Source organism: Salvia hispanica, chromosome 2 (genome assembly GCF_023119035.1).
Source record: "Salvia hispanica cultivar TCC Black 2014 chromosome 2, UniMelb_Shisp_WGS_1.0, whole genome shotgun sequence".
NCBI lineage: Eukaryota > Viridiplantae > Streptophyta > Magnoliopsida > Lamiales > Lamiaceae > Salvia > Salvia hispanica.
Genome location: NC_062966.1, coordinates 12,870,607 through 12,880,315, shown reverse-complemented (window position 1 = coordinate 12,880,315; position 9,709 = coordinate 12,870,607). Strand labels below are relative to the sequence as shown.

General features: G+C 35.1%; 1 protein-coding gene across 3 annotated transcripts; it reads left to right on the top strand.

Moving 5' to 3' along the window:
- The first annotated feature begins 2,179 nt into the window (after positions 1–2,179).
- On the top strand, positions 2,180–9,310 carry LOC125204047. Of its 3 annotated transcripts, XM_048102586.1 has the most exons (17): positions 2,180–2,356; positions 2,421–2,532; positions 2,865–2,933; positions 3,039–3,197; positions 3,294–3,367; positions 3,713–3,815; positions 4,022–4,064; positions 4,178–4,240; positions 5,024–5,036; positions 5,106–5,253; positions 6,209–6,329; positions 6,424–6,506; positions 7,832–7,942; positions 8,025–8,195; positions 8,289–8,432; positions 8,705–8,850; positions 8,929–9,310. In XM_048102586.1, exons 1-17 carry the CDS (start codon positions 2,302–2,304, stop codon positions 9,081–9,083), a joined length of 1,770 nt encoding a protein of 589 aa, XP_047958543.1. In that variant the 5' UTR covers positions 2,180–2,301; the 3' UTR covers positions 9,084–9,310. The 3 variants fall into 3 exon arrangements, with proteins under 3 accessions (XP_047958543.1, XP_047958542.1, XP_047958544.1); XM_048102585.1 differs by having other exon boundaries at positions 5,024–5,253; XM_048102587.1 differs by having other exon boundaries at positions 2,182–2,356; positions 2,865–2,946; positions 5,024–5,253.
- The last annotated feature ends 399 nt before the right edge of the window (positions 9,311–9,709 follow it).

The following is a 9,709-nucleotide window of genomic DNA, read 5'->3' as shown; positions in this document are numbered from 1 at the left end:
ATTTTGAACTAGACAACTCTTGGAAAAAAGATACTCCCTCCGTCCCGGCTAAGATGTTACATTACTTGGCCGGCACGGGATTTTAGGAGTTATTGGTTAATGTGTTTAATTGGAGAGAGAAATGTGGGTGTAGGTATTAAAATAGAGAGAGAAAGAAAGATGGATATATTAATAGGAGTGAGAAAAAGTGGTTGAGTGTATTAATTAGAGAGAGAAAGTTTCCAAAAAAGAAAATGTGTCATAGTAGTTGAGACAAACTAAAAAAAATGTGTCATCTTAGGTGAGACGGAGAGAGAATTAATTAATTAAAGTTAAATAGCAGACTTAAATTAATTAATGGATATTTACATCTTAAACACAGGAAATAAAAGCCCGGATTACTCGTAATTTGGGATTGGACAGACAGTTAATATTATTTTACTGTAGTGGCTGATAATAATATTCTGTCGGACTTGTATTAAATTGAGGCTCAATTTAATTAGTAAAAGTCCAACAGGTTTGACCCAAGTCCAACCTCCATGGATCCCTAGTCTGAAAAATCACTTTTTGACAAAACTGATATTCTTTCTTCTTTCTAATGAAGCCCTTTTCGATTCTCACAAGCTTTGCCCACCCAAAGGTCAGATTCTGAGTTCGGGATACAGATTAGAAGATTCTTGGTTGAGTACGAAGATCTTCATGTGGAGAAGGCGCAAACTGTTCGGTAATTCTAAATCATAGGAATTCATGAATTAGGGTTTTTATTCCTTGTTCGTGATTATATGTGTTCTAGCATGCAATTGATTGTTTAACATGTGATTAATTAATCCCATAATTGGTCAAATAGATCCATCCGTATATGTATTATTTATTTGTGAATGCATGACTTTCGCTGTGCAAGGGGCACCAATCCCCCATCAATAATAAATCTACTGGAATAAATTGAGTGAATAATGTAAAAACCCAGTGAAATGAATTCGAATGAAGCATGTGTTGAATCATTTCAAAATGTGCTGGGAGTAAGTAAAAACATATTGGTGTTACGTACCGGAATGAAGTAATAAACTTGCTAGAATGAAGTAAAATGAGCTTGTAATGAAGACCGAAATAATTCACACTTCAACAAATTTCTTAAAAAAAGGCTAGATCTAGTGACCCTATTATGGTTTCTAGTTCGGTCTTTAAATTTAGTTCGACATTGATCATAACTCATGAGAGCCTCGTCCCAAGGAAGTTGACTTTTTCCTTGGATGACACGAGATTTTATGCAGTATTGTTTTGTGTGTTAGGTTAGAGAAAATAAAGTAGAATTAAAAGAGTTTCTATTTTTAGTAATGGGCCATCTTGGATGAGACAAACGAAAAAGGAAAGTGAGTCATTTTAATAAAATAAAGGAAGTAATAAGGAAAAAAAGTGAGAGGAAGATACTACTAATACTATATTTTTTGTTTAGTATTTAAATACTTAAAAAATAAAATTTTAAATTTTGATATTTTTTTTAACTCATGAAAATAAAGTTGTTAAAAATTATATTTCCATGATTCATTTCATAAGAATCATTTTCTCGGTTAATTTTACTTTTTTCTTTAAACAAACATAACTATTAAATTTTTCTTGATATGAATTGAATATTATGAAATACTCTCCATGTCCATGAATAGGAGTTCCGTTTTTTTTTATTTTAGTCCGTTTGCGAATAGGAGTCCGCGAATAGGAGTCTCGGTTCACCTTCCACTAACTCATTCCACTTATATTTTATTTAAAACAAATATATACAAGTGAGATCTCTATTCCATTAACTTTTTACATTTACTTTTTTTAATATTTCTTAAAATTCATGCTGCCCATAAATAAGACTCTTAATGGCAATGGAGGGAATAGTACTATAAATCAGATTTCCTTTACATCGATCAATCAATCTTGAGGCTGCTTTTTTATTTTTTATTTTTTTATTAGTTGTCAGATTTTGATTCTTTTTTAACATAAGTTTTAAAAAATACAATAAAAGATTAAATTTAAAAAATGAGTTATACAATAAAAGATAAATTTAAAAAATGAGTGAAATGTGAATCATATTGGTATGTATTAATATAAAATAAAAATTAATATAAACATCAGTAGAACGTGTGTTTTGTTACACGGACTAATAAGAAAACCAGTGACAAACCAAAAACGATCGAGTTTGAGATTAAATGCCAGAAATAATTTGAATTACAGAGTTATATGTGTGAAATGGAGGGTTAGAGGGGCGCTTGTGCAGATACCTTTCCCAGCTCCATCCACTGCCGGTGTAATCGGAAAACACCAAATTTTAACTCTACAATGCCGAAATTACTTGATTTATGCATGGCCGCTATTGCCGATGAACTTCTCCAAGGTTATTTCATTAATTTACATTTATTTGCAATCTATTTGCTGAAGAATATCGTGATTGGTTGCAGGGGAGGGTAACGACGATTTCCTTTCGGTTATTTATCAACTGCCGCAAGAACTGTTTGATGCTCTGCTGCCTCAGTTGCCTCCATTAGCACTGCACAAATTGCAAGAAAAATTGTGAGTGATGCTTAGTTTCTAATGAGAAATAATGATCAGTGCTGGCTCGTGCTTATTCGCGAAAACAAAATTAGGGGGCAATTATCATTATCTTTCCTTCTAAGGTGCTATTTACTAGAAAGTTTAGCAATGGATTGAATGATTATTCCATGGCTTGTTTCTGGCAAGTTTCTCGCTTTACATTATTATCAGGAAAAACCTTATAGAAAAGTTGTTTACCCTGCCATTTAGAATGAATTAGAATTGATAAGGTCAAATGAAGGTGTAGATGGTTCTGAAGGGCTTGTGATTGCATAGAACTCATCTTAGCCCTACCCTTTGTCTTGATACAGACCAACCAACTTCATGGAAAGCAGAGAGCATGCCTATGATGATACTAGCGACTCTCAAAAACGTAGAAGGTTGGCAAGAAAGGTGCTTTTGGCATTTCAAAGTAAAATTTTTAATTTGTTACATTGTTAGGGAAAGAACTAGTATAAATGATCACTGGGCTGTTGTTTGTGCAGATGCGACATTTTAGATACAGTGTGGCGTGCACTATACAAAGCTCGTTGGCCTAGTCTTGATCAGCAGAAGAAGACTGTGGCTTGGTTTGATAGAAATAAGGAAAAATGTGAAATAATAAATGATTGGCAGCAAAAGTACTGGGAGACACATTTGCAAGAGTATGTTCTATAACCAAATGTTTTGAGTCATAAAATTTTAAATAGTTGTCATCAGTTACATCATTATGGAAGAGCTGACCTTGCTATTACTTCCAGTTGTGTTGATGCTATAGCAGAAACAGCTTTGCTTCCATCTTATGATGGTTCTATAGGGGATATACAAATTCCAGGTTAGTCAAACATGTTCCTTTTGATTCTTCAAAATACCCTTGCTGGGCAGAAACTTCATTTCAGCAGAAAATAATTGGACTGATGACAGATTACAATATGAAAAACAGAAGTTAGAAGCTTAAACATGTAATTGTATTAATCTTTGTATGGGTACTTTTTTCTATCATCTTTTTATGCATTGGTGTTCTATTATAAATTTGGTACGGACTTTTCTGTTCTTGCTCTTATTTGAATTTTGTTTTGTTCTTTTATGCCTTATCTCGAGATGTTGTTTGTATTAAAGAAATGTTATCAGTTGAGAAATCTAAACCCTTAAGCAAATTGCCTGTATTTGATATATGCAGATTGTATAATGGAGCAGATTGGTTGCAAAGATTACTTGATTAAGTTGCCACTCGACTCTCTCAAATTTTCTCGTCACTGCCAGCAGTTTGGAGCTTATGTCAGGTAGCCCACGATCATGCACAAACTATGCATTACTTACGTTCGTTTTACTTTCAACCACTTTACAGTGAGGGGCTTTTCTTCCTCCCCCTACAAACTGATTATGGACAAGTATCTGTTGTTCTTTCCTGGTCCACAGTTGATCTCTTATTCTCTTGATCCAATATTAGAAGACTAGGCTTTTTGAAGTGACACTGTTTCTGTTGCAGACGGCTAAGGCTTCCAAATGCATTATGTTCTGCAGAAACATGTGTAAGTTCCCCATTCCTATTATATTACTCAAATGATCTTCCATCTGCCACATGTAAGTCAGTTTCTTCATGGTTACTAAGATATCATCTTGTATCCTTATCACTATCTTATAGGAGTTGTTTCAAAACAGTAAGTTGGGAAGTCTCGAGCTTCAGTGGATTAAATCCAATGACCATGTGAGTCTTTGTTCTCGTTTTCTTGTATTCTCATGTTTTGTGTAACCACATGTCATACAAAGGAAATAATGTGATGTAAGAGGTCCATGCTAACAAGATTTCCCATGTATGCATGCATAATCATTTAGCTAACCAAAAAGGAAGATATCCCTGCTTGTTTTGCGTACTTGTAAGTAACTGAATTAAGCTTCTTCATTATGAATGGTGTTTACTGAAATATTCCAGAGCATCACAGACAGCAGCTAACTTAGTTGATAAGATTTAAAATTGAATGACGATAATAACTGATGTGCGTCCTTTTGAGATGCTTACAGAAACTCATGGATTAGAGTCACTGTATCATGCTGGAACATGATTCAAGATGCTCCAACTACGATTATGCTATAACAAAGTTTACCTGCACACATCGAGTATATAAATTTCTTCCTCTAGGTTGGAATATGAGAAGTCAGAAGAGCAATGCAATACATCAGCAGTCAGCTTGAAAATTGTATAAATTCACTGGTTTTCACAGCATTAACAATTGCTGCAGTATGACTGTATTATTAGATCATGTTGTTACATACAATTCCAATATTTTTTCTTTCTTCATGATAAAAACTACTCCATTAGAATAGATGTTCTTCGTCATCATTATTCTTAAACCTGTATGATTATTGAATGCTATTAAATAAATTATTTGAGTACATCTTTTGGTCATCGGACATGTAAATTTTAGGAATTAAATTTTTAGTTTCTCATATTTTGGCTAGTCGTTCTGATATGCCCGACCCGACTTCTCAGGTTGAGGGATTATGTAAACTTCTGAACCAGAGTACTGAGACTTTAAAATCAATTGAATTTATCCATTGCAAGCTTTCTCCAGATTTTGTCAATGCAATATCCGATTCATTGCACATGACGGGTCTTCAAGTGCATGGAGTTCAGCATTTCTCAATCAAGAGATCAAGCTTTCTCCAGGCTGATTCATCTCCCATTCCAGCCGGACTGGCGTCATTCTTAACATCTGGGAGGTACACTTATATGTGATTTGTTATATTCAATTATAGGATGATATATTGCAACATTGAACGATTGAATACACTATCTCAACTAACAATATCAAATCCTTTAGTATATTAACACAAAAGATGAATAATAGTTTGTTTCCCCTACTTTCAACATTTTCAAAAACATGTCCCCACTTTATGTTTCATTGGAAACCATCAACTTTGGTAAAGATTGATTTATGACCTGGCTTACAAAATCCGGCAACGGAATGATGAATCACCTCTCAAATTCTTAAGTGGATTCATAGGGTTCAAGGTTACTCTGCAATTTTATGTACGTAATGTAGATTTTGGCTGGGTGACTCATTATTCTGTTGCCGAATTCTGTAAGTTGGGACATAAATGAAACTTTTTCCAAAGTTGAGGGTTTTGCGAACTGGAAACGTTAGATGGGGACATTCTTGGGAAAACCATGAAAGTTGGGGATACAAATTAGGATTAACCCTAAAAATCTAAAGAGGGCTCGTGGATTCGATATATGCTGTGAGTTATCCAAAGTCCAAACTTGTATATACTATATAGGAGACTAGAGACCATTACCAGGTCAATGTGGGACAACAAACAAGGATCAGAGAACTCCCTGCATGTGTGGGGGCTGGAATGATCATCGAACTTCCCACACATGAACCAAACAAATCCATAATCAACTTGGGTCTGCCTTGATACCATGCAGAAAGTGGCACTCTCCCCCTTAAAAGGCCTTATAAGAGGGGATTGTTGTCCAAACTTATAGTATATAGGACACAAGATCATTACCAAGTCGATGTGGGAGAACAGATAGGGATCTTAGCATTGAAACTTGCTTCTGGCATACACTAAATTCTTATACTTGATCTAGAATCTACAATCTAGAAATTTTCTTTTCTCTTTCTTGTTATCATTCATTCATCTGGACCTAAGCCAAAATTACTCTTGGCAGGTCCTTGCAATCATTAACTTTATGTGATGGCCATCTGGGCCGAAATTTTGCTAGGGGGATTTTTAATTCCCTCCTTGATTCCTCATCCAGTCTTTCCAAGCTAGACCTCTCAGAAAATAGTGTCAGTGGACCTTCACTGGTTATTAAGTATTTACCTTGCATTGATTCTTTGGTTGAGGAAAGAGCATGATTTTAGATGATTTGAATGAATGCAGATCTCGGGATTCCTTTCTCAGTTTCGGTGGAGACCATCAAGTTGCAACAAGTCATTGCAGTCAATACGAGTTCTCAACTTAAGGTGATTTAATAAGTTAACCCAAAGTACTTTGATAATTACTACTCCCTCCGTCCACAAACAATAGATCTATTGTTGTTTGGCACGGGTTTTAATGTAGAATTGGTAAAGTAAGAGAGATGAGGAGAAAAAGTAGGTAAAGTAAGAGAGATAGGGAGAAAAAGTGAGTAAAGTATGAGAGAGGGAAGAAAAAGTGGGAAAAGTATGAGAGATAAACTTTCCATTTTTAGAAAGTGATCTATTTTTTGTGGACGTCCCAAAATGGCAAAAGTGATCTATTTTTTGTGGACGGAGGGAGTACTAATTAGTAGCATTTTTTCTGGATCAATTTATTCCGCCTATCATTAACTCAGCAACATTTAAACCTTGCCTACTTTCACGAAGATGTATTTGAGCTGTTTATTCTTGTCAAACAGATCATTATCTGTATATCATAGATAATTAGAGAAGCAAGTGGCATTTACTTGAATCATAGAGTTCACTAAAATTGTTAGCAGTTTAAATATTATACTCTGTACGAGATTGTACGTGAGAATGATCAGAGTAAATTTGTTGCATTAGTTAACAAGAGCCTGTGATATTAAGTATCAGAAATTGAATGGAAGGAGACAGTTTGAAGCAACTCCTCTGCAAGCATGCTGAAATGATTGCAAATATAATATGTCTATCTTCGGGAAATATCAGAGCTTGGAGTTGCTGAGAAAGATCCTGCTAAGACTTTGATTATTTACTTTTCTGGAAAGTACAAGATAGGAGAAAGATGAAACAGGCCCTACACTCTGCTCTCATAAATCTGATCCTGGTTTAATAAAACAAAGCTAAAAATGCCCAAAACATTTTTCATGCATTTTGTTGTTTTTGTCTTGGAAAGAGATACGATATTATTTGCCGAAACCCTTGATAATGTATAAGAGAGGTTGAAGTTCTCAGTAGTCATAAAGGTTTTGAAGAACAAAAATTTAATGATACCGATATGCCATAGTAGAGACTGGAGTAGGATGATAGTAGAATAGGTTCTCGAGGATGTTTGATAGGACTTCTTGCACCTTGGTGTAAGTCTACTCAAAAAGAACTTTCTTTTATATAATTCTCCTTGACATGTATCTATGCTTGCCTGTATCCCTATTTTGTTTTGCCTTCCACTCTTCCCTTTAAAAATATCTGGACCAAGACTCATTGAGGTGATCCAAACCCCTAATTCTTCTAGATGTTCACTTACTGTATTCCAAATGAAAATGTTTTTAGCAAGATGCAGTGGGAGCTAGATTTACATCGAGTGCATTAGTTATTTTTTATATTAATTTCCCTCTCTTTTTTCTGATCTTCAGGTCATGTAACTTAGAACGGGATGATGCAGAGTCTCTCAGGCACGCACTGAACTGCATGCCTAATTTAGATAGTCTTGATTTGAGTGACAATCCAATTGAGGATGGAGTCGGGTAGGCTGGCTATCTCATGTCTCCCCTACCTTATATTAAGGGCTACTGAAAAATAATTATTGGTATTTTATTTTTTCTTCAGGAGCCTGGCCACCTATTTTACTAAGATATCTAGCAGAGATGTACCCTTTACGAATCTGAAGCTTGAGAATTGTGACGCTTCATGCGAACAAATGGTTGAACTTCTTGGAGTTCTTTCAACTTTGAATGAGCCTCTTCATGTGCTTTCGATTAAAGGCAATATGCTTGGCAGGTATGAGGTATTTTTGTCTGAAAGTTTTGCTTAAGACTCTACTGTATCTTTATGCCTTATGAGTGAAGAGCCATAATTGTTTGCTATCCCCAGTAAAATTGGGGCACCCTTGGGTAAATTTTTGTGCACAGGTGTCTTATCCCTTGATGCCGAAGACATCGGACTTGGTTCTTCTGGTTTTCTACAAGCTGCCAAGGAAATATCAGTAGAATTGAAGATTGCTTACATAAACATTAGGTACACTAAGTTGACACTTTTTTTTATTACTACTATTCTATCTACGTTATTTCTGAAGGACTTCAAGGGTGGACATGAGTTCATCTACACACTTGAATTATTAACGCTTTTCTTGTAACTGAGTCTGAAGTGATTTTGATGGATTTGAGCATTATTCCTCTTCTCAAATTAAATCATTCAATCCAAATAAACTCTTTAAGTCCTTTCTGCTTTTCATATGTTACATAGATGCGCACACATAAATACTTGACATTTTTCTGAACTTGTTGCAGCGATAACCAAGGTGCACTTGGAGCTGCAGAGTTCATAGCGAGCCTCGTTAAACATGCTAATGAAATTGCTGCAATTGATGCAAGATATAACTTAATGCCTATGCATTCTTTATCAGTAATATCCTCTGGCTTGAAAGATTCAAAAGGTGGCTATTTACGTACATTCTCACTGCTATACTTGGGAATCTTTATTCATTTATTTTACTCAGTATATCCATCTACAGGAAAACTGAAGCATCTGGACTTAGCAGGGAACACTTTCTGTCATCAAATTGCTGATGCAGATTTTGTTTCGGCTGAACTCCAAATCCATGGACAATCTGGCCTTAATGTTCTATTGTCGGTTGCCCCACATATACCATACGACAATGATCCTTAGCTGCATCACCGGTACACTTCTCGAGCCTCAAGTCTTCTTTTGTTTCAGTGGAAGCGGTTCAGGACCAATCTGGCTATGCTTTCAAGCATGTAGGCAACCTGTATGCATTCAAACATTTTTGTGTTTAGATATATTACTCTTTTGTATTTGCAGAACTAGTAATCAGTTTGAACATTTTGCTGAGTGCTGCCTATCAGTTTTAAATATATTCAGTGTTTGTTATTTTACTATCTGTTTCTTTTCATTATTGAATCTCAGCGCTTATTTTCTGACATGCAAAAGTGTTTAGTATGTAGGATTGAATCATAATACTTTAGTTATCATAAACCAATATATTCAAATCCAACCTGTAAAGATCAACCAACCATCTCTATTAAATTTGTTTAGAGGACAAACTAACATAATGAAGTGAGACGAAGTTGACAACAATGCTTATTTTACTTAGGTTATGTCCAAAAATAAGTGGTTGGTGGGGTGGGTTAGTCATGATAGTTGATTTCATTTTGTGTATTATTGCAATCATATCTATATGTCCTTGCAATAAGAGCTTATCCTGATTCAACAAACATGCCTAAGAGTGGCTATTATTTCTTGGTGTGACTAATCATCCTTGTAGTTGAGTGGAT